Source organism: Carcharhinus amblyrhynchos, chromosome 11 (genome assembly GCF_965287045.1).
Source record: "Carcharhinus amblyrhynchos chromosome 11, sCarAmb.v2.hapA, whole genome shotgun sequence".
NCBI classification, from domain to species: domain Eukaryota; kingdom Metazoa; phylum Chordata; class Chondrichthyes; order Carcharhiniformes; family Carcharhinidae; genus Carcharhinus; species Carcharhinus amblyrhynchos.
This window is the reverse complement of record NC_137334.1, coordinates 48,723,767-48,748,177: the sequence shown is the minus strand read 5'-3', so window position 1 is coordinate 48,748,177 and position 24,411 is coordinate 48,723,767. Positions and strand designations below refer to the sequence as shown.

The 24,411-nt window shown below is 40.8% G+C and overlaps 1 protein-coding gene across 1 annotated transcript in view; it reads right to left on the bottom strand.

The window, feature by feature from the left end:
• Nucleotides 1-15,423, bottom strand: part of gorasp2 (golgi reassembly stacking protein 2) — a 43,355-nt gene extending 27,932 nt beyond the window's left edge. Inside the window, exons 1-2 of the mRNA XM_080199044.1 lie at nt 15,281-15,423; nt 2,686-2,766 (exon numbers count right to left, since the gene is read on the bottom strand). Coding sequence (XP_080055170.1) covers nt 2,686-2,766; nt 15,281-15,343 — 144 coding nt within the window. The 5' untranslated portion in view covers nt 15,344-15,423. The remainder of the gene's footprint in view (nt 1-2,685; nt 2,767-15,280) is intronic.
• Between the last annotated feature and the right edge of the window lie 8,988 nt (nt 15,424-24,411).

The following is a 24,411-nucleotide window of genomic DNA, read 5'->3' as shown; positions in this document are numbered from 1 at the left end:
GATGCATTCCATCCGGTCCTGGGGACTTGTCCACAATCAGCCCCTCCAGTCTGTCGAGCACCACCTCTCTAGTAACAGTAATGTCATTAAGACCCTCCATTCCTACCACCTTTCCATCGCTAACACCCGGCAAATTATTCACGTCCTCCTCCGTGAAGACAGAAACAAAAAAGTTATTCAAGACCTTCGCCATATCCCCATCCCCTACCACTAGCTCCCCTTTCTCATCCTCTAAAGGACCAACGTTCACCCTAGCCAGCCTCTTCCTTTTTATATATTTATAAAAACTCTTGCTATCCTTTTTTATATTAAGTGCTAGCCCAGCCTCATAGCTTCTCCTACCCTCCTTTATCAACTTCTTTGTCAATCTTTGTTGACATTTAAACCTTTCCCAATCCTCTTCTCGCCCACTGCTCTTAGCTACTCTAAATTCCTCCGCTTTTAATTTAACACTTTCCTTCACCTCCTTCGTTATCCACGGCTTATTACCTCTCTTCCTACTGTCCTTTTTAACCATCGGAATAAATTTCTGCTGAGCACCAAGAAAGATCTCCTTAAAGATCCTCCACTGCTCCTCAGCAGACCTACCTTCCAACACATTCCCCCAGTCCACATTCGCCAATTCTTCTCTCATCCTACCATACTCCCCTCTATTCAAACAAAGGACGCGTGTCCGGGAACCCACTTTCTCCTCCTCCATCTGCACCAGAAACTCCACCATACAATGATCACTCTCTCCAAGAGGATCCTTCACCGCAAGGTCCCTAATTCTACCCGCCTCATTACATAGCACCAGATCCAAGATAGCTCGCTCCCTCGTCGGCTCCAACACACACTGTTCAAGGAAATTATCCCGGCAGCATTCCAAGAACTCCTCCTCGAGCCCACCTCGTCCAACATGGGTCGACCAATCAATATGCAGATTGAAATCTCCCATAACTACTGCCGTCCCATTCCTGCACGCCGCACTTATTTGCGTGTTAACAGCCCGCCCCACCTCCAGATCATTATTCGGGGGCCTATAGACGACACCCACCAGCGTCTTCCTCCCTTTGCTGTTCCTAATCTCCACCCACAACGATTCCACGTTCTGCTCTTTGGCTCCGATATCATCCCTTGCTACCACCTTGATACCATCCTTAATCAGCAGAGCTACGCCACCCCCTCTTTCCTCCTGCCTATCCTTCCTAAACACTTGATAGCCCTGTACATTCATCTCCCAGTCCCTGTCACCTTGCAGCCACGTCTCTGTAATGGCCACCAGATCGTATCCATTTGTGTCGATCTGCGCCACCAGCTCATCCACTTTATTCCGAATGCTTCGTGCATTCAGATAAAGCGCTTTCATCCCAGCCTTCACCTGGACCCTATTTGCCGTAACGCCACCAATTGGGACATCCTCGGCCTCTTCCCTTACCTGTACCCTATCCTTACTTTAGACCTCGTAGCGTCACCTACCCTCGCACCCTCCCCCCCCCTAATTAGTTTAAAGCCCTGTCTACAGTCCTCTTTACTCGATTCGCCAACACTCTGGTCCCAGCACGATTCAGACCAACCCCATCCTGCCCGAACAAGTCCCACCTACCCCAATACTGGTGCCAATGCCCCATAAATTCGAACCCATTCCTCCCACACCAATCCCTGAGCCACCCATTCACTTCCTTTATCCTGTCAACCCTACGCCCGTCTGCACTCAGTTCAGGCAGTAGCCCAGAGACGACCACCTTGTCGGTTCTACTTTTTAATTCCATTCCCAGCTTCTCATACTCCCTCCGCAGATCCTCAGTCCGCACTTTGCCTACGTCGCCGGCACCCACATGTACTACAACGACCGGGTTCTCACCCTCCCACTCCAGGTTCCTCTGCAGCCCAGCTGTGACATCCTGTACCCGAGCACCAGGCAGACAACACACCCTTCTGTGCACTTTGTCATTGTGACAAAGGACAGTGTCAATACTCTTCACCCCACTATCTCCAATCACTACTACGTTCCTTTTCCCCTTCTCTTTGCCTATGTCATCCAAAGTTTGCAATTTAAATCATATTTTCAAACTATTCCAATTGCAGGGTAATTTGCCCAAGAGAAGTTTGCACTTATGGGTGGGTGGGGGTTCCAAGCACATCTTGAGGGTACCCCCAGTCTTGGCCTTGTGTAAATCTGCCCAACAGAAGACCTGGATTGGTGCCTCTTTCTTTGCTCGTCCGCTTTCAGTTGGAAGGATTGCAATTGTGCAGTCCTTCTCCTTCTGAACAGGAAATCAATGGCCACCATAGCAAGCAGCATCCTGACTAATATGGAAAAGATAATTTATTGCTGCCTGGAATAATCCAAATATAAAGAAATTCAAAGGAGTTGTGATCTTAACTGTTAGAGACATTGCTGTTTTCAGCATGAAGTGAACTGCAATTCTTTGACCAATAGCCTCTGGGCAAAAGAAAAAATGCACTGACAATTAGAAAGGTCTGTAGACCCGTGGAGTGACCACAGCACATGGAAAAGATCTGCCTTCTGATTAGAAGGTGGACAGGGGCAGTACCAAAATTACCCAGGGGTTCGAAGTGGTTTTAATCCTTGTAACCATTCCTTAGGGACTGTTATGCCCAGTGCATCCTCTGGGGTACCTCCAGGGGTACCTAAAATTTGCAGCAAATTATAGCTCACTCCATAAAAAAAAAAGTGCTTACCAATCTAGCATTCCCAATGGAAACAACAAAATCAAAGAAAGGCTCCAGTCCAGCCCTGTGACCAGGAGAATTTTCTTGAACCTGAAAACAAAGATAAAATAATAATTTAAATTGCTTTGCATATTTGAGAAAGTAAACGTTTGGGAGTACTTAAATTGAGAAGCGTCTTGCATTCATCCAAGTATACAACTGATCAGCACATAACATGTCAAAATGAAGGTCAAAAACCAGATACAATGCAAAAAAGTCTGCTCTGGTAGATTCTTGCATATAGAAGCATGCTTGCTTGAAAGCTAGATTTACAGCCAAATAGTAGCTAGCTGCTCTCACTATGCCTTATAGCTATCCACCAGAATCTGCAAGCAACTGCTAGATATGATTTCCTTTCCAATTTTCCCTCCTCCACATAGGGAGTTGTTACTTAGTCTTCCTTAAGAAAAAGCAGCAAATCTTGGCATGTCCTTCACTCACACAACCACAACACCCTTTTTCCCCTAATTCTTTCATTTGCTCTGACACAATTCAAGTTGTCTCAGCTAACACAGCAATTCTACTGGCTTCTCATTCAGATTGCATAGTGAGTGGGTTGTGAATGAAGAAGCTCAACATTAAAATCATGAAATCAGCCACTTTAACTTCCTGTCTCAGATCAGGGCAGTATTTCACTAAAATTCACACCTGGTCTCCGAACATTGGATTCACTTTACTGAGTTGGAGCCTAATCATCTTTAGTTACATGGCAGTATGCCTGCATGGAGATCTCAGACGCATCCAACTGAATGACTACACACACAACATAAGGAAATATGATCTAAAACATGAATAAATCCAGGAGTCTGAAACCAACCAATATGAAAGCTCCATCGAATCACCATCAACTCCTGGGACTATAAGAGGGTGGTAACATGTCTGCAGCACATGTTATATTATTGGTGTTACCTTTGCAAATCCAGAAAAAAAAGTCATTATTCCTCACTATAGGAAATCCTGGTTCCTCTGGTCTTAGGATGGCAGATTAAATGTCAATCATTTCTATAAGACATAAAAATTAAACAGCACCTTATCTGTTAATACTGATTACAGAGCCTCGATTTGCAATTCCCCTGCTCAAATATTTCAATTGCACCTCATTTCTGAATTCCTTAACCTGCAAACCTGGACCAGTAACTGCAAAACAAACTTCTATACAAGGTGTGGTCATGGTGTCTTTATTTATCTCTCATCTTGGTGAAGCCAGAAGATCGATGAACTGGGAGAAAATGGTGACATTCAGAAACAGTAGCTCAATATACCAAAACGGACTTAAGATATCAAGATTCTTATCTCAATCTTGTCTCAAAGCTTTTATCTATTCTGGGACAAAGCCAAGCTGAGTTCATTTTGCAAACAGGGCCCACAGAATGCTGCAACTACATTTGCTTTTGCTCTGTTCCCTGTCACTTCCTAACAAAGTAAAATCAGAAGCAAAGAGCTGTGAGAATTGGATGCCTGTCAGTTGGATACTGGTGATGAAGGTTTAGATTGTCTATTAAACTTCATGGATGAAATTTGGATGATCTATTAGATGCCAATGAGGCATGGTCAGATTTGGACAGTAATTCCATAGCGGAATGTATCACTGGCTTTAATAGACTGTAGATTTCAAAAATTCAATTTGGATAATTCTTATTCAGTGCTGGCATTTAAAATGCTGGATTTTGCCAAGGTGTCGTTTATGCACAGGTTCCTGGTATTAACTGCCATTCAATTCTCAGAAAAAAGACACCTTTTTGGGTCAAATGTCTGCTGTTTTAAAAAGAAACCAAAGAAGCAGTCATTTCAAAAAGGCTTGATGGCACAAATGGAACATTCCCAGGTGTCATGAAGGATGGAGAACTCAATAATTGCTGCATTTGAGATTGTTCAAATATATGGTGCAGGTGGCAGTACAACAGAAGAATTAGATAGAACAAATGGGAATAAAAACATTTTTAGCAGAGTTGGCAGTCGTTATGATTAGAGTAGTATAATAGACAAACGTACCCCAGGAATATCTGGAGAACAGTTGACAGGCACTTCCAATGTGACTCAAAATATCATTAAGTGATGAACTTGGCAGAACAGCAGAATTTTGAAACAACACGAGACAGCATTTGAAAGTTGATGATGATGATGACATGAGGAAACTGTACCAGTCGAAGTTCTTATTCCAGTAATGAGTGCATTAATCACAGATTCATTAAACTGCGCCATGTTAAGAAAGCAGTTGCACTTCTAATGGGATTGCCTTGTAGCTGAGTAAACCTTCCATGAAGGAGGCACAAATGAAACTGGACATGGAATACAATAATAATGCAATGGTTTTTGGAAAGTCAATGGGCCTTCACAGATGGGGAGAGGTGATGGGATAATTTCCGAGGTAGAATTGTTTTCACAGGTCAGAAGTCCCAAAAAATAAATTCAGAGAACTTAGGCATTGCATAATCAGCAACTTTAATCCTGGGACCTTCAGTCAAAAAGTAAGCGGAATGGTCGTAGTATGGTGATAGTATGACAGGAACACAATAGTTCTCCAACAGGTTAGACAAACTATTATACGTCTTGGTTAATTGGAATTGATTACAAACCTTTATAACCCGAGCAATTAATAGAAGGCAATGAGGCATCCTGCACCTCACATATTCATATGTGTGACAGAAATGAGGAACAGAATGTGATAGATAAAAGGTCAGATAGCAACAGGCAAAATAGCGCCAAGATACAGATCAGGCCCACTGCATCCAAAGGACAATTACCTAGAGTTGGTAGTAGAGTGACACACATACCAGAAGGGTCCAGTGAATGGAGGGATGTGACTATTATAGAGAGCAAATTGGCTAAATGTCCAAGATGATGTACAAAAGGCAAGATTTTTGGACAGCCAAAATGATGTGAAACCATGGAAAACAAGAGAATGTGCGAGTTCTCAGTAATCTGGGAGCGACACTTGCACACGAAACCATCAAATATCGGTGACAGATCATTGGCGAGAGATAGTCTGTAATAATAGTGCAGAAAGATGTACAAGGACAAGTAGTTTCTGTAGCTCAATGATGGCAAACCAAGTTAGTGAGTGGACCACGAGTGGCTTTCCTTTATCTCAATGGCCACAAGATCGAAATCAGGTTTGGTCACTAACCATGACCACATAAGAATAAATACATTTAATACATGCCAAATATTTCATAAAGAAAATGCTTAATAATTTATTAACAGAACTATAAACTTCAAAAACAAAAAGAAATGTTTACACTTTTAGATGCAGAGGGAGCGCACAACTCTCAGTTAATGTTGTGCACCTCACTTCATGTGCGTAATCACTTCAGTCATACAAGTAGGAAAGAAACTATGCGGATGAAAATCAGCGGAATGCAGCAACTCTAAGCATGGGCAACGGTCGCAAAATATCTCGTAGGCCACATGCAGAACCCTGATGGGCCACATGTGGACCACAGGCCGCATGTTGCCCACCACTGCTGTAGGTTGTTCTAGATTCTACTAATCTAGACAAGAAATAAAAACAATCCAGGAACATTAGTAGAAGTAGGAGCCCTTCTGACTATGAAGTTTTGGTGGTGCTAACAAATTAAAAGATAAATTGAAACAAAACAAGAAGAGTTGGACAGTTGGAAGCAATTTGATGTCTACTTTCAAGTGCCAGAAAGGTGGTCATATAGATGAATATATCCAAAAAAAATCTGCTCAAACAAAACATATGCGGTTAAAGCAACAGTAATGACTCGGGGTTTGAAGCTTGGAGGTCAAGACTCCCCTATAATGGAGAAAGTAATCCTGAAAATTTTCTTAGCTCTGCTGGCCACATATTCATGGGAATGCAGACCGATTGATGTTAAAAGCTGCCTTTTTTGCAGGGAGAAAATTTCAGAATAGAGCATTTTTGAAACCGTCTAAAGTAGAAGGAAACTTATGGAAATTAAACAAATACATTTACGGAATGGTGTACTGAGGAGAAGGTATTTCTCAGTCATGCTAAAAGAGGCTACAGTTAGCTGAAAGCAGATTGAATAATGTTCCAATGGTACTACAAAGAAAAATCACAGACATCTTTACAATGCATGTCGATGATAAAGACACAAAATTAGTCTTTTTTAGTGATACTTTATGACAATCTTCCGGATGAATATTCAAGTACAGCTGGTTTTATATACTAGGACAATAAAAATAGAAAAAGTTGTCCCTTTGCCGGGAAACTAATAAAAAGGGCTGGTTAAAAGTACTTCAGCTATGGAAACACTGGTTACTGTAGAAGCAATAGATATGGGGCTCTACTTATCAAATATTTTAGATGTAATTTGGTACACGCCATAGCCTGAGAATAGTTCACCACGGAATAATGAAAAGTCAACAAAACGTGCGACAGAAAAAAGATTCAGGACTACCTTTGCTAGAGTAAGAGATGCTAGAAAGGAAATTTCCATGACAAAATACATTGATTCAAATCCTTAGTTCGCAAATTCCTTTACAAACAGGAATGCATGCACAAAAAACACTATTTTGGAGTTCCTGGAAGAGGACTGCCTTATATTATGTGGTGTACAGAACATGGAAAATCATTTTTTTCCTCGCTTCAATTTGTTTTGAAATACTGTTGATGTTAAAAAGTTTTGATTTAAAGAGGGAGTCTGTCAATAGCATTATATTTAACGGTAGACAGGTGAAGGCTGTACCTTGAGCACATTCGTCCCAGTTGCCTGCTTCTTCCTGTGGTTACGTCCGCATCCAGTGTCCACAGATACACTCGAAGCCAGTGGGCACCGCAGGGAATGGAGTACATCAGCAGCTCCAATGTGATTTTTTTTGCTAATTAAATTTTATTTACAAAACTGGAAAGTTTATTCTTCAAGGTGAAGATACTAGAAAGTTGTTCAGCCCATGCTGCATTTCAATTTCACACTGCATTAGAATGCACTCAAAGGAACTTTATCAATTTTCAAATTATTTTTGTTACATTTTGTCTCTTACAGATATGTTAATTAATCTGTTTCACTCCTGTACACCAAACAATATAAAAAGACATTTTTTTGCTCGTGCCTCATTAAAGGGTCGTTCACTAGTTAATTAGATTAACTCTTCTAAGTTAACTCAAACGAACATTAAGAGATACTTGGAATCCGAGTGATGCATTTGGTTAGTGCACTATCCTCTGATCAGGCAGAGTTTTGGGAACACCTGTTGAAGGACTTGGGCAGCATGGGAGTCGTGTTATTCTGGATGGACTTTTCGTACATCCCCTGACTATTTCTTGCTGTGGAGGTTTTGTAGTTCAGTTGGTTGCACTACTGCCTCTGAGCCAGAAGGCCCTGGGGTCAAGTCCCATAGAAGTGTTCACAATATGTTTCAACAGGTTGTTATACAGCATGCAAATCCTTTCCACACACTGGACATGCAAAACAAAATATAAAAGACACTTCTGGAACATTAGGCAGTGATTAGGAAGGAAGCAGACATTTATCATGTTGCATTCTGTAAATCAATCCTGTGTTAAGTAAAAGAATGGGCTTCTAGCGTCCTATTTCAGCATCTGACTTCAGAAGCAATTAACACATAGGAGTAAAACACCCAAGGGATGAAGACAGCTTAAAAATGAGGCTAGTGATATTTCACATCACGACAATCTCCATGACCTTTGTAACGTCCGTGACAAATATGATTTTGCCTAGTTTGAGAGATTAAAAATTGGGCTGACATGCTGCCAAAAAGAATTGCTTAAATGCATCTTGAAATAAAAACTAAGCACAAGAATACTATATTTGCATCCATTTTTACAATGCAGTCCTGATATTGATAAGGCTCAAGCTTGAATTTCTGGCATCCTAAAAAGCACTTAGTACGTCTGTGTTATCAATATTAGTATTATGCCAGCTCTCTACTAGCACAGGAGTGCATCTCAACAGAAATTAGATGTTCACACAGCCAGTTTCATTTTCTCAATCCTACAACTACATGATTTTTTTGGGCATTTCTCTTGCAACAAATCACCAACTTTATTCATAAGGTGCCATACAAAAACCTCAAGGTAGATTACTGCATGAGCCCTTTGAAAGAAAAACAGTATGTTCATTAATGTGACAGATGTCAATATGCCAAAACTGAACTTTTTTTTATATTTCTGGCAATCATTCCCTGAAAGATTGAGAAACTGCACCCCAATTTCAAGAATATCTTTCCCCCCAAACTGCAGTTTTACTTTAAAAACAGGTTCTTACACATTCCAAAATAGGAACAAGTTTAATAGTTTTATTTTTATTATGTATACTGTTCTTGCCCTTGTGGTTAAAACACTTGATATGCACTCGCTGCTCCCTATCTTTGTAACCTTCTCCAGCTTTGCTATCCTCCCTCCCAAGTTCCTCTCTCAAGGCCACAGGTTCTTCCTATGTCCCAGGTGGCCATGACTTCAGCATCTAATCAAGAATTCCCTCCCTAAATGACTTACTGCTTCCTCTTAAGATCCTCCATAAAATTCACCTCCTTCAATAAGTATCTTAAACTTTCCTTTCCATTTTGGTGTCTATCTTTTCTTAAACTTCTGTGAAATACATATATATTTTAACAACAATGAAAAACAACACAGATAATAGCTTACAGTACAGCAATAATTTAATTAACTTACATTTGGAAGAGAAAGAAGTAGGAGTGAGAAGAAGAAATAAAAACCCTTCCTCATCCAAAAAATAAGAAAATCAACAATCATAGGACAGATATAGGGGGCGATCTTCCCAAAAAAATTCAAGGGTAGAATTTGGCAGCCTTGCTCAACCCAAGGCCAGATAATCTGTCCAAGGTCAACAGAGCTCCCACTGTCCGCCCCTCGCCCCCTCCGATTCCCATGGCAGACGGGTGGTCGAATTCTGGTGTGCCTCCTAAAAGTCTGAAAACAGGTCTATGAGGCCTTTGCACATTCTCCTCGTGTCTGCATGGGTTTCCTCCAGATGCTCCGGTTTCCTCTCTCAGTCCAAAGATGTGCACTAAAGATGGGTTAGGTTGATTGGCCATGCTAAATTCTCCTTAGTGTGTTGAGATGCGTAGACTAAAGGGGTTAGTGGGTAAAATACGCAGAGGCGGAAGGTAGGGCCTGGGTGGCATTGTGGTCAGTGCAGACTCGATGGGCCGAGTAGCCTCTTTCTGTACTGTAGGGTGTCTATGATTTCTAGGAGTGTTCCATACCAGGAGCTTCAACGGCCTCCAATTCCCCCGGCGTGGCCACGGCGCTTGGACCCCGCTGGTGGAGGCTAGCAATGATTCTTGCCAGTGTGATGTTACCAACGCGGGGAAAGATTCCAGGAGGCCGGATGTTGTTGTGCTAGAGTAGGTAAATCATCTAATTTTTATGCTAATCAGCTTTCTGGGCATGAGGCCAATTTCACAGGCAAAACAGGACCAGGAGGATAGCAAACTGATTCACATTTGGAAGAGAAAGAGGAGGAAAAGTAGGAATAAGAAAAAAAGCAATCTTCCTGACTCGTCATGCCAATCAACTGTGTGGTGAGCCAGTAAGATCGTGCCCATAGTTTTATATGGTGTATACCTACAGTTTTCTACTTTATGATCAGTTATATGAAAGTAGAAAGTTGTAGGTCCTCAAAATAATCTAGGAAGGATCGTCAAGCTACATAAAATCCATCAGAGGAGCCTCTTATAATGTACATTATTTTTTCATAAGATCTCACATCCAATTAGTGAGAGGGGGCAGGGCACACTGCTTCCAATTTAATAGAATACTGTGAGTAGCCAATAATGTTGAAAAGTGAGTGCATCAGTCCAAACTTGTGCAAGATTAGTGCTATTTGGTTTCACTCCAAAGAGTGTTGTAATAGGAAAATGTTCAATGTTACTACTAAAAATGCAAACGATATAAAAAAATTTTGTCCAAAAATAAAGCCAATTTAGTGTAGTTGCTCAGAGGTCCATTCCACTGCATAACCAGTACATCCAAATTAGAGGTGCTGAAGTAGCATGGTATTTATTACACGTTGGATCAAAATTTGGACAAGTTTAGATAACTTAAACTTTGGATAGATGGATGCAAGATCTTAACCCGTAGCAACCTATGTCTTGCAAGTACAGATGAGGAATGTAAACAAGAGAGAAAGGCAGAGTGAGAATAGACTTCCAGTTATCTTCTGATTAGTCTGAATAAAAATCTTGCTCCCAAAAAGTTACGTTAGAAAGCAAAGGATAGTGTAATGAAAAAATTAGAGAATGTAATTGAGAAATGAATCCCCTAACAAGGATTTCATTCTAATATTTATCAGTGAATTAGGAAGCAATGAAGGAAACAGAGCACAAAATCTGATTTGTAAGTAGCGAAAGAAGTGCGTGGGAGGCAGATCATATTTCTGAGAAAGGAAGTCAAAAGAAGCAAAAGTATTATCAATCGATAAGTTAGCAGAATTTTGATGCCTCTTTCGTGCCAGACTTGAAAGGCAGAATCTCATAATGAAGATGGAAATAAATTGAGTCAATAGGGTTGCACAAAGAGATTGTAGCTCAAAGGTATGTTTGGAACTTGGCATAAATAGGGTTTGAAAAGTGACTGGTTCAGAAAGGAATGACAGAGCACAACTGAACAGGGAGGGGCATAAGTTCACAGGAGACTGCCTCCAATTGCTAAATAAGCAGGGTCGGAATTAAGCCAAACAGAAATATTACAGGTAGCAGACCAATATGAAACTGAACCACCTAAATGCTTGGGTCTTTGTAGAAAATCTTTTACAAATTCTGGATGTTCTCTTATTCCAAATAATGGAAGAAATTAATTGGTCCATTGCAACAAAAACACTTAGGAATAAACAATGGAATGCATAGAAGTATAGAAATTTTGGTAAAACATTCACCTTTACAAATTTATATGACCAGCTAAAGGTTAAATTAGACCAGCGTACTTCACGTGTCCCAAAGGGTCAAAGTTGAACTTAAAAAAGGCTCCAAGGAATTGAGTAATTAAAATTCTTAAAATATTTTAAAATGTTGATTGAGACCTTGAAATGGAGGGGAGAAGGAAGGTAACTGGCAATAATAAAATTAACTTCTCAGCATGTTTGCGATAATAAAATTAACTCAGCTTGTTCCTTGGTGAAGACAGATGCAAAAATTTAATACCTCAGCCAAGGCCCCTGTTTCCATACTTAAATCCCCTTTTTGGTCCCACTCCATCTTTTACTATTTACATGCTATAGAAAACTTTAAGATTTCCTTTTACATTAGCTGCCAACCCCTTTTCATACTCTTGGTTTGCTGCTCTTATTTGCATTTTACCTTTCTCCTCTGAGCCTTCTATAGTCTGCTCAGTTCTTGGTTGTTTTGTGCACCTGACATTTGTCATAAGCTGACCTTCATCACTTTTATTATCAGAGAGTTCTGATTGTTTGCCCTGCCTTTCACTTGAGGGAATAAACCTCAAGTGTGACCGAACTGTCTCTTCCATATGGCCGTGTAAATTCTCCAAAACACGCTTAGGAACTCTTGTCTCTTTTGGCCTTTTACACGACTATTCTGGTCTATATTTAAGCTATAATATATAATTAAGGTCATCCATTATAACTGCACTATAATTCTTGCACCTGTCATTTGCTTTGTTTCCCTATACATTTCCTATTGGTTGACAGCCAATAAACAATACTGAGCAATGCAATAGCATCTTTTTTGTTCATTATCTCTAGCCAAACAGATCCTGTCATAAGAACACAGGAATTAGGGAAGGAATAAGCAATTCGGCCCCCTCAAGCCCATTCTGCCATTTAATGTGATCAAAGCCGACTTTACCCAGGTCTCAACTCCACTTTTTTGTTGGCTCTGCATGGCTTTTTATCCCATTTTTCACCAGAAACATATCTATCTCTTTTTTGAATCTGTTGATTGATTCTGCCCCAGAGCGCTCTGGGGCAGAATCAATGTGCTCCACAGATTCACAACCTGAAATAAATAGTTTCTCCTTATCTCAGTTTTAAACCTACCTCCTCTCACTCAATATCTATGATTTCTTGTTTGTGACCCTCACACAAGGGGAATATCTGGTCAACGTCCATCTATCAATCCCCTTTAGCATTTTATGCCTCAATCAGATTCTCCCCCCTCGATTCTTCTGAACTCCAGCAAGTACAAGCCTAAGCTATTCAACCATTCCTTGCATGACAACGCTTTCATCCCTGGAATCAATCTGGTGAACCTCCTCTGAACTGCCACCAATGCACTACATCCTTTAGTAAGTAAGGAGACCAGAACTGGCTACTATTCCAAATCTGGTCTCACCAACACCTTATACAATTGTAATAACACTTCTTTACTTTTAAAATCTAGTCCTTTTGCAATAAATGCCAAGAACCCATTTGCCTTTATTATATGCTGCACATGCCTATCACTTTGATTCATCCACAAGGACACCCACATCCCTCTGCACTGACGCACTTTGAATCTGCTTCCCAATTAAATAATAATTTGCCTTTTTATTTTTTCCAGCCAAAATAGATAACCTCCCCATATCCATTTGTCAGATTCTGGCCCATTCTCCTAAACTATCAATATCTGTCTTAAACTCTACCCCCTCATCACAGCTTTTCCACCTATTTTTGTATCATCTGCGAATTTTGCTATGTTACAATCTATTCCCGCTTGCAGATCATTTATATAGATTGTGGAGATCCAAAAATTTAACTCTACAGAACCCCACTGGTTACAGTTCGTCATCCTGTGAAGGACCCATTTATTTCGATCCCCTGCTTTCTGTCAGCCAGCCAATCTTCTATCCATGCTAATATACTACACCAACTGCCTGGGATCTAAACTACTGGATCAGTCTTTCATGCAACACCTTGTCATATGCCATCTGGAGGTCTAGATATGTCACATCCACAGGATCCTCACTATCCACTTGAGGTTACATCCTCAAAAATCTCCAGCAAGTTTGTCAAGCATGACTTGCTCGTCACAAAACCTTGTGGAACTCTCTCTCCCTCTCCAGCACTGTAATATTATACTTAAACCTGCTACCAGTCCCCATTTCGTAAATACTTTGGATTCAGTAATATTTAACACACAGCCCTGCCCCTCATTGGGCCAGGTCTCTGTTGTAGCCACATCATCATAGTCCCATGTGGCTTTCTGCACCTGTAACTCACCAATCTTATTTACCACACTCTATGCATTTACATTCAGATTTCATTATTTTCTCTCATACTCAGAACCCACCTGACAACTCACTATTTCCTCTTAGTCCTCTTTTAGCTAAATGTGATACTATTCCTTTCTCTAACACAGCCTAGTATTCTAACTTTATGAACCTGAAGCATCAGATTTATGCCATATGTTGATCTTCACTCATGCATGGCACTGGAAGTAATGCAGAGAAGTCCTTTGTTAAAACTTTCTCCCCAACTCCTGAAAAGGGAGATGCCAAACTTCTGTCACAAATTTGCAACTGTTCAGAACACCCTCAGCACAAACTGCTAAGTAATGTGATAAAATTCAGTCTATGTAAACAGAACATGAATAATGTTAAAGATCCAATTATTTCTGAACTTTTGATTTTTCTGAAAATTGTATATTGAAGATTTTCAAAATAGTCCATCAAAATATTTAAGTGAGCATGGTGTGGGAAAATTGAGGGAAGATACAACCAATTAAAAGTACAAAATAAATGCTATTTCCAAACTGAAAACGTGTGTGTCTAGTCTAAACGTATTACAATGAGCACGAATAGACTAAAACTGACAATTACAGTCTGCTCGATACATTAACCAGTAATACACCACAATTATTCCATGCGCAGGATACAGGAACAACATGCCTGTAAGAGATGCATGATAACATTACATCATAAAATAGTCAACATACTCATAAATCAATATTTATCAATGATAATGCATAAATACTGTCAAATTAACTTAGAAATTCAACATTATTCCCCAAAGCATTCTGATGCACTATTTTTAAAAATATCTTATTACATAATGAATTTAACTTTGTGCAATTCATTCAAAGCAATTAAGTCTTTTTTCTTTATGGTTAATGAAGTGCAGTATTACATATTTTTAAATATATTCTGTTTTTGTTTCCTACTGAAGCAGGAGTAGCCTATAGGCTAACAATACATCCCCCTCAAACAACTGTCCAGCCTCTCTTTGAGGCTTGGGTTGGGATATAAACGAAATCAGTTTGTGCAGAGAGTTGACACTTAAGCTTCGAAGTCTCGAACAGGTTCGAGATTTACATTTTCCGTTACATTTTTTAGACCCCCGGAAGCTCTAAACTCCATTAACGTGACTTTTAATTACAGAAAGAAAGAGGGCGGCAGCGGCCTGCTGTAATTCGGAGCCATGTTGGGAACGCTAACGCTCTCAGATGCAGTAAAACTCACAGACAGACAGAGAGTGAGTGATTCCCCCGGTAGCTGGTGTTTGCTCAGCCGCCCAGGCTGGCTGAAAGGAACAGGCCGCGGCCCAGACCCCGGCCTCGCGTACCGACCCACCACCGGGAGCCCGCTACCACACTCGGCGGCCGCAGTAGGAGCCGATTATCAGCCAGAGCCGGACCGGCAGTCGAGTTAGCGGTTACGTACCCGGAGAACATGGTATCCCTCGCTGCCCCCGCCGGGTATTTCCACACTCTGCGAGCCTCCCATTGCCGCTGGAGTCGCGCTGATGTTTCCACTGGAAACTCCGGATCCGGATCCACTCCGGCTCGAGACGTGGCAGCAGCAGCCTTCTGGGAGAGGGCTGACACGTCAGTACATTAACCCGCACCTGACTGAACTAACCAGGTCTGAATTAACCCGCACCTGACTGAACTAACCAGGTCTGAATTAACCGGCACCTGACTGAACTAACCAGGTCTGAATTAACCCGCTCCTGACTGAATTAACCAGGTCTGAATTAACCCGCTCCTGACTGAACTAACCAGGTCTGAATTAACCCGCTCCTGACTGAACTAACCAGGTCTGAATTAACCCGCACCTGACTGAACTAACCAGGTCTGAATTAACCCGCACCTGACTGAACTAACCAGGTCTGAATTAACCCGCACCTGACTGAACTAACCAGGTCTGAATTAACCCGCTCCTGACTGAACTAACCAGGTCTGAATTAACCCGCTCCTGACTGAACTAACCAGGTCTGAATTAACCCGCACCTGACTGAACTAACCAGGTCTGAATTAACCCGCACCTGACTGAACTAACCAGGTCTGAATTAACCCGCTCCTGACTGAACTAACCAGGTCTGAATTAACCGGCTCCTGATTGAACTAACCAGGTCTGAATTAACCTGCTCCTGACTGAACTAACCAGGTCTGAATTAACCGGCTCCTGATTGAACTAACCAGGTCTGAATTAACCCGCTCCTGACTGAACTAACCAGGTCTGAATTAACCTGCTCCTGACTGAATTAACCGGCTCCTGATTGAATTAACCAGGTCTGAATTAACCTGCTCCTGACTGAACTAATCAGATCTGAATTAACCTGCTCCTGACTGAATTAACCGGCTCCTGATTGAATTAACCAGGTCTGAATTAACCTGCTCCTGACTGAACTAATCAGATCTGAATTAACCTGCTCCTGACTGAATTAACCGGCTCCTGATTGAATTAACCAGGTCTGAATTAACCCGCTCCTGACTGAACTAATCAGGTCTGAATTAACCTGCTCCTGACTGAATTAACCAGGTCTGAATTAACCCACTCCTGACTCAATTAACCAGGTCTGAATTAACCTGCTCCTGACTGAATTAACCAGGTCTGAACTAATCTGTTTCAGATTGTATTACCAGTTCTGAATTAACCCAGTCCTTACTGTGTTAACCAGGTCCGAATTAACCCGCTCCTGACTAAACTAACCAGGTCTGAATTAACCTGCTCCTGACTGATCTAACCAAATCTGAATTAACCCGCTCCTGACCAGATCAACCAGGTCTGAATTAACCCTCTCCTGACTGAATTAACCCGCTCCTGACTGAATTAATCTGGTCTGAATTAACCTGCTTCTGACTGAACTAACCAGGTTTGAAATAACCTGCTTCTGACTGAATTAACCAGTTCTGAATTAACCTGGTCTTAACTGTATTAACTGGCTCCTTACTGAACTAACCAGATCTGAATTAACCTGCTCCTGACTGAATTAACCAGGTCTGAATTAACCCGGTCCTTAATAAACTAACCCGCTCCTGACTGAATTAATCTGGTCTGCACTAACCCACTCTTGTCTGAACTAACCAGCTCCTGACTGAACTAACCAGATCTGAATTAACCTGCTTCTGACTGAATTAACCAGGTCTGAATTAACCCAGTCCTGACTGAATTAAGCAGCTTCTGACTGAATTAACCTGGTCTGAATTAACCTGCTCCTGACTGAACTAACCAGGTCTGAATTAACCTGCTTCTAAATGAGTTAACCAGGTCTGAACTAACCGGCTCCTGACTAAATTAACCCGCTCCTGACTGAATTAACCAGGTCTGAATTAACCTGCTCCTGACTAAATTAACCAGGTCTAAATTAACCCGCTCCTGACTTAATTAAACTTGACTGAATTAACCAGCTCCTGACTGAATTAAATAGATCTGAATTAACCCGCTCCTGACTGAATTAACTGGCTCCTAACTGAATTAACCCTCTCCTGACTGAATTAACCAGGTCTGAATTAACCTGCACCTGACTGAACTAACCATGTCTGAATGAACCTGCTCCTGACTGAATTATGATGTGGAGATGCCGGTGTTGGACTGGGGTAAACACAGTAAGAAGTCTCATAACACCAGGTTAAAGTCTAACAGGTTTATTTGGTAGCAAACGCCACTAGCTTTCGGGGTTTGCTCCTTCATCAGGTAAGCTAGTGGCGTTTACTACCAGTAAACCTGTTGGACTTTAACCTGTGTTGTGAGAGTTCTTCCTGACTGAACTAACCAGGTCTGAATTAATCTGCAAGGTGGCCTTCACGACACACGACTGCACAGAGTCACTGAGCAGAAACTGTATAGCCAATTTCCACACATGAGGATGGCCTCAACCAGGATCGTGCATTCATGTCACACCGTCTGTATCCCCACAACTTGCCTCGGCTTGCAAAATCTCACTAACTGTCCTGGCTGGGGACAATAAACATCTCTTTAACCTCTGCTTAACCCCCTCTCCACTCACATTGTCTGTATCTTTAAGACTTGATTACCCTGTAAAGACCATTATCCTGTAAATTGAATTTGTGTCTATATATACCCTGTTTGTGAACACAACTCCTCACTCACCTGAAGAAGGAGCGAGACTCCAAAAGCTTGTGCTACCAAATAAACTTGTTGGACTTTAACCTGGTGGTGTGAGAGACTTCTTACTGAATTAATCTGTTCAGAATTAACCTGCTCCTGACTGAACTAACCAGGTCTGAGTTAACCTACTCCTGACTGAAAATTTCATAAATTCATAAAATATAGGAGCAGAATTAGACCATTCAGCCCATCACGTCTGCTCCTCATCCCCATTTTTCTGCCTTCTCAACACAACCTTTTAACCCATTACCAATTTACTCACTGTCCCAGCATTCAATCACTTTGGGATATCAAATTCCACAGATTCACAACCCTTTGGGAGAAGTAATTTCTCCTCAACTCTATTTTAAATTTGCTACTCTTTATCCTAAGACTATGACCTCTCATCTTAGAATACCCCACCAGCAGAAGTATCTGCTCCACAGTTACTTTATCCGTGCCTTTTATCATCTTGTGTACCTCAATTTGATCTCCCCTCATTTTTCTGAATTCCAGAGAGTATAGGCCTAAATTGTTCAATTTCTCTTCATATGACAAACCCTTCATCTCTTGAATCAAACTAATGAACCTCCTCTGAACTGCCTCCAATGCTACTACATATCTCCTCAAATAAGGGGATGAAAACTTCACACAATACTCCAGGTGTGGCCTCACTAATGCCTTGTATATTTGCAACAATACTCCCTTATCTTTATATTCTATTCCTTTAGCTATGAATGCCAACATTCCATTCATTTTCATTATCATCTGCTGTACCTGCAAGCTAGTTTTATGTGACTCATGAACGAGGACACCCAGATTCCTCTGCACCGGAGCACTCCAAAGTCTCTCCCCATTTAAATAATAAGTCGCCTTCCCATTTTTCTGCCCAAAGTGCATGACCTCACACTGATCCACATTAAACTCCATTTGCCACATTTTGGCCCACTATCCTAACATATCTATATCCATTTGTAAGGTCCTTAGTTCCTCATTGCAACTCACTGTCCTGCCTATTTTTGTGCCATCTGCAAATTTGACTACAGTGCCTTCTATCCCTTTATCCAAGTCATTAATACAGACCAAACCCTGTGGCACCCCACAAGTTACTCCTTGCCATCCAGAATTTTTTTTATCCAGGGTCTCTGTCATCTGTCATCTATCCAAGCTAATAAATTACCCCTAATCCCATGTGACCTAACATAAGAACATAAGAACATAAGAAATAGGAGCAGGAGTAGGCCATCTAGCCCTTCGAGCCTGCCCCGCCATTCAATAAGATCATGGCTGATCTGTCGTGGCTCAGTTCCACTTTCCCGCCCTCTCCCCATAACCCTTAATCCCCTCTCTTATCAAGAACCCATCAACCCGCTTCTTAAAAATATTTAGCGAGGCAGCCTCCACCACTTCAACGGGCAGAGAATTCCAGAGATTCACCACCCTTTGAGTGAAGAAGTTCCTCCTCAACTCCGTTCTAAACCGCCTCCCCTTTATCTTGAGGCTGTGCCCCCTAGTCCTACTGTCTTTTTTGAGCGGGAAGAGTCTCTCCACCTCTATCCTATCCATCCCATTCATCATCTTATACGTCTCAATGAGATCTCCCCTCATTCTTCTAAACTCTAACGAGTACAAGCCTAGTTTATTCAGCCTCTCCTCATAGCTCAACCCCCTCAACTCCGGTATCAGCCTAGTAAACCTCCTCTGCACTCCCTCCAGGGCCAAAATATCCTTGCGCAGGTGCGGCGCCCAAAACTGCACACAGTACTCCAGCTGCGGCCTCACCAATGCCCTATACAGCTGCAGCAAGACCTCCCTACTTTTATATTCAATCCCCCTCGCTATGAAGGAATCATTTAGCGCAGAAACCAAATAGCCTACGTAGATATTAGATTTCTAGCCTTTTGACACTTCTGGAGAGTGATCCAGATACACACTTGTCTTCTAATTCTCATGCATCAACTTCCAAACAAAGCTCCACCTTCAGACAATAGAATTTCAGGGAAAGAGATTTATTTTCTAGCAGGTTCCAGTCTCCAGACCTCAGAGAGAGCAAAAGACACATAGAAAGCAATCCCTCTCTAAAAATTTCAAAAATAGACTGTCTTGAGTTCTCTGTGAAAGCCTAGCTGTACCCAGTCAATCAGGCTTATATGCCAATCAACCTAAACAAGCCCCACTCAGCAAAACCCAGGGGAACAGTAAAATCAACAGAATTTTGCATTAGTTAAGATTAGAATAAATATGGTAGCAATTAAGATCAATGATGCTCTTGGAGTAACAATAGCTTAACCTTCTGAATGTATTTTTGTCGGCACCTTATCAAATGCCTTCCAGAAGTCCAGATGCACTACATCTACAGGATCCCCATTATTCACCCTCGAAGAGCTCTACCAAATTAGGCAAACATGATTTGCCTTAATTAACCTGCCCCTGACTGAACTAACCTGGTCAAAATTAACCTGGTCCTGACTGAATTAACCTGGTTTAGTTTGAATTAGCCTGGTCCTGAGCAAATCAGTCTGGTCTGAATTAACCTAGTCCTAATTGAATTAACCTGGTCTGGATTAAACTGGTCCTGAACAAACCAACATGATCTGTATTAAAATTACTGTGGATGCTGGAAACAAAAACAGAAAATGCTGGAAAATCTCAACAAGTCTGACAGCATCTGTGGAGAGAGGGTAGAGCAGCTCTGACTAGAGTCATCCTGACTCTCTACTTTGTACTCAATTCCCTTCACAATAAATGATAACATTCTATTAGCTTTCCTGATTACTTGCAGTATGTCTGTACTAGTCATTTGTGATTCATGCATTAAGACACCTAGATCCCTCTGCAGCTCAGAGCTCTACAACCTCTCAGCATTTAGAAAATATGCTTTTTTATTCTTCCAGCCTAAGTTAACAATTTCACGTTTTCTCATATTATGCTCCATTTGCCAGATTTTTTCTCACTCTATTAATCTTTCTATATCTTTTTGTGGTCTCTAAGACCAGATTTATCCAGACAATCATCTATCCATGCTAATATGTTACCCCACACACCATGAGCTTTTATTTTTCGTGATAACATTTGATATAACTCCTTAACTTGTTACTTCCTCAAAGAACTCCAATAATCCTAATTTAATACAGTACATCCATTGGTTCCCCTTCATCCATGGAACATGTGACTTCCTAAAAGAACTCCAATAAATTGGTTAAACATGATTTCTCTTTCACAAAAACATACTGCCTCTGTCAGATTGTCTTGAATTTATCCAAGTGCCCTGCTATAACTTCCTTAGTAACAGCGTCTAACAGTTTCCCTATGGCAGATGTTAGGCTAACTGCTCTAGTTTCCTGCTTTCTGTCAGTTTTGAATAATTAAACTTTTTTTGAAGATTTGTTATTTTGCAATCTAGTGGGACCTTCCCTGAATCTAGGGAGTTTTGGAAAATTAAAACCAATGCATCGACTGTCTCACTACACAATTCTTTGTTAACTCTTTTTAAAATATTTATTAAAAAGCTTATTATCTGTTTTTTATATTGTTGGCTAGCCTTCTCTTGTATTCTTGTAATTTTTCATTCCTTATTAATCTTTTAGTGATCCGTTGTTGTTTCTTATATTCTGCCTAATCTTGTGACCTACCACTTTACATTTGCACAATTATATATTTTTTCTTTAAGTTTGATACTATCTTTAATCCGGCTAGTTAATCATGAACAATGGGTCTGTCCCTTGGACTTTTCCTTACTCGCTGTAATATATCTATTCTGTACATTCTGAAATATCTCCTTCAATGTTTGCCACTGCATCTCTATTGAACTACCTGGGAGAATTTCACAGTAACTTCATTGCAGTGATAATGTAAGCCTTACTTGTGACTAATAAATAAATTTTAAGCCTTAATCTAATTTGCCAATTCACTTAAGACAGATCAGCATTCATGACCTCATAATTGCCCTTATTTATGTTTAAAAAGATAGAGTGGAATTCTCCTGTTTTCAGGCTAAGTACCTACACTGGCAGGAAAATGGGAGTCTTTCCCACTTATGCTGCCAGGTAGGATAAATAATCTGAAAGATGCAAATGAGCTCATCTCAGGGAACTCAGCATCCAGCCTCGCTGTTCCGAAATCTGAGAGCCTTTTTCAAGCGTGCCACAATGTCTGTGCTCAGAGACAAGCCCCCTCTCCCCACCAAGATGGTGCCCTCCCCCACTGACCAGGGGAACACCACAAACCCCTCACCAAAGAGGGACATCCTTACCCACAAATAATGGATACACCCCTTCCCACATTATGCAGACATGAAGTGACCCAAGCCCCCCTTCAGACCCTCCACTCAGGCCCACTCCCCCCTCTAGTGCCTCACCTAGGTTCCCTTCCCTTCAAAACCTGCCATCAACCCCCCCTTCTCCTCAGACTCCCATTCAAGCCACGGAATATAAATTTATATCATCACTTTATACTTTAATTGAATTTATCTTTTAATGGAGCCAAAGGCAGAAAACGGAAGATATGGAGAGACAAAGACAAATTGTAGAATTCAACAATGTTGAAAATATATTGACAAAAGATAATGGTCAAAGACAGTATTTTATTGTTAAGGATCTAATCCAACCACTTAAGAATTTGAAACTTTATCAAGAGCAGGGAGAGCAAAGAAAATATCAATACACAAAAATAACTCGCATTAAGACTTGCTTGAGATTGCTTGCTGCAAGCCAAAGCCTCGACACTGCTTGCTGCAAATCAAGGCCTCGACATTACTTGTTACAAGCCAAGGTCTCAATACTGCTTGTTACAAGTCAAGGCCTTGACACTGCTTGTTACAAGCCAAGGCCTCAACACTGCTTACTGCAAGTCAAGGCCTCATAACAGCTTGTTGCAAGCTAAAGCCTCAATGCTGCTTGCTACAAGCCAAAGCCTTGACATTACTTGTTACAAGCCAAGGTCTTGATACTACATTTGGAATACTGTGTCCAGTTCTGGTCACCACTCTATAAGAAGCACGTGGAGGCTTTGGAGAGAGTGCAGAAAAGGTTTACCAGGATGTTGCCTGGTATGGAGGGTATTAGCTATGAGTAGAGATTGAATAAACTGGGATTGTTCTCCCTGGAAAGATGGAGGCTGAGGGGGCGACCTAATAGAACTTTATAAAACTATGAAAGGTATAGATAGGGTGAACAGTTGGAAGCTTTTTCCCAGGACAGAAATGACAATTACAAGGGGGGCAAGTTCAAGACAAGGAGGGAAAGGTTCAGTGGAAATGTGTGGGGCAAGATTTTTTAGACAGAGGGTGATGGGGGCCTGGAATGCATTGCCAAGTGAGGTGGTTGAGGCAAGTTATGCTAGCTACGTTTAAGGCTTATCTTGAAAGGGAATGGAGGGATAAAAGTAGTTGGTTTAGATAGGTAAATGTAATCGGCGCAGGCTTGGAGAGCGAGTTTTGTTCTTTGCTTGTTACATGCCAAGGTCTCAACACTTCTTGTTGCAAGTCAAGATCTCGATGCAGTTTGTTACAAGTTGGAAAGCACCTGCACATACACACACACCAATTGATCCTCAAAATTCTAAGTCAAAAGACTCCCAAGAAAATCAAAAATGCATTAACAAATATCAATGGTTAATTTACTACTAAAGAAAAGTATTTTCTGTAAATTTGACCTCTAGGTAAGTATCAATGTCAGACCTTGCCATCACTGATCCAGCAGAGAATAGAGGTCTTATATAAGATCTTCTCATAGCTGAGACAAGATTTAACTGTGTTTTATACTTTGTGAACATAATCTTAATACATTATTTGTTTGAATATCCTGTATTTATTTCTAGGTTCATTTGTTACTCTGCATTTATTTTTTTAGATGGATTTGATTATTGTAATTATTTTACACTTTATACACTAATATTGCAATGATTACTATAATGTGATTTAGGATTTATTTTCATAATAAAATATTAAGCAATCATTATAAAAGTTATAGATTCATAATTTATACCTCAGGATCCTAACTTCTCTAGAATTCTTAAATGGGGAATTCTCTGTATTGAGAGTGATTAGCTCAGAGTATATTCTGCTGTATCTATGAAGCATATTTTTTTCTGAGATTTCTTTGTTTAACCTAAATACTCCGGAGAGGGAGATCATTTTATTTAATGAGTTTATAGCTAGAATAGGTGGCTAAGCTCTCATATTAATTTAAGATCACTCTTAGTTGAGGATGAAGATTAACATTAAGTTTGTCTCAATAAATTTACTATGCTCAGAGGGTAAAGTTAGTAAAACCATTATTCTATTACAAGTACAGCTCATAGATAAAATATGTTAAGAAACCTAGTTTCCTTTTGATGTTTTTTATTACTTTATTCCAATCCAATCAAGTCAAATCAAATCCAATTCAGAGTCCCAACAAATTGGACATTCCCGATCCAAGCTGACAAGACAGGGCTCTCACCTCCTGTCTTGGGCTTGACCT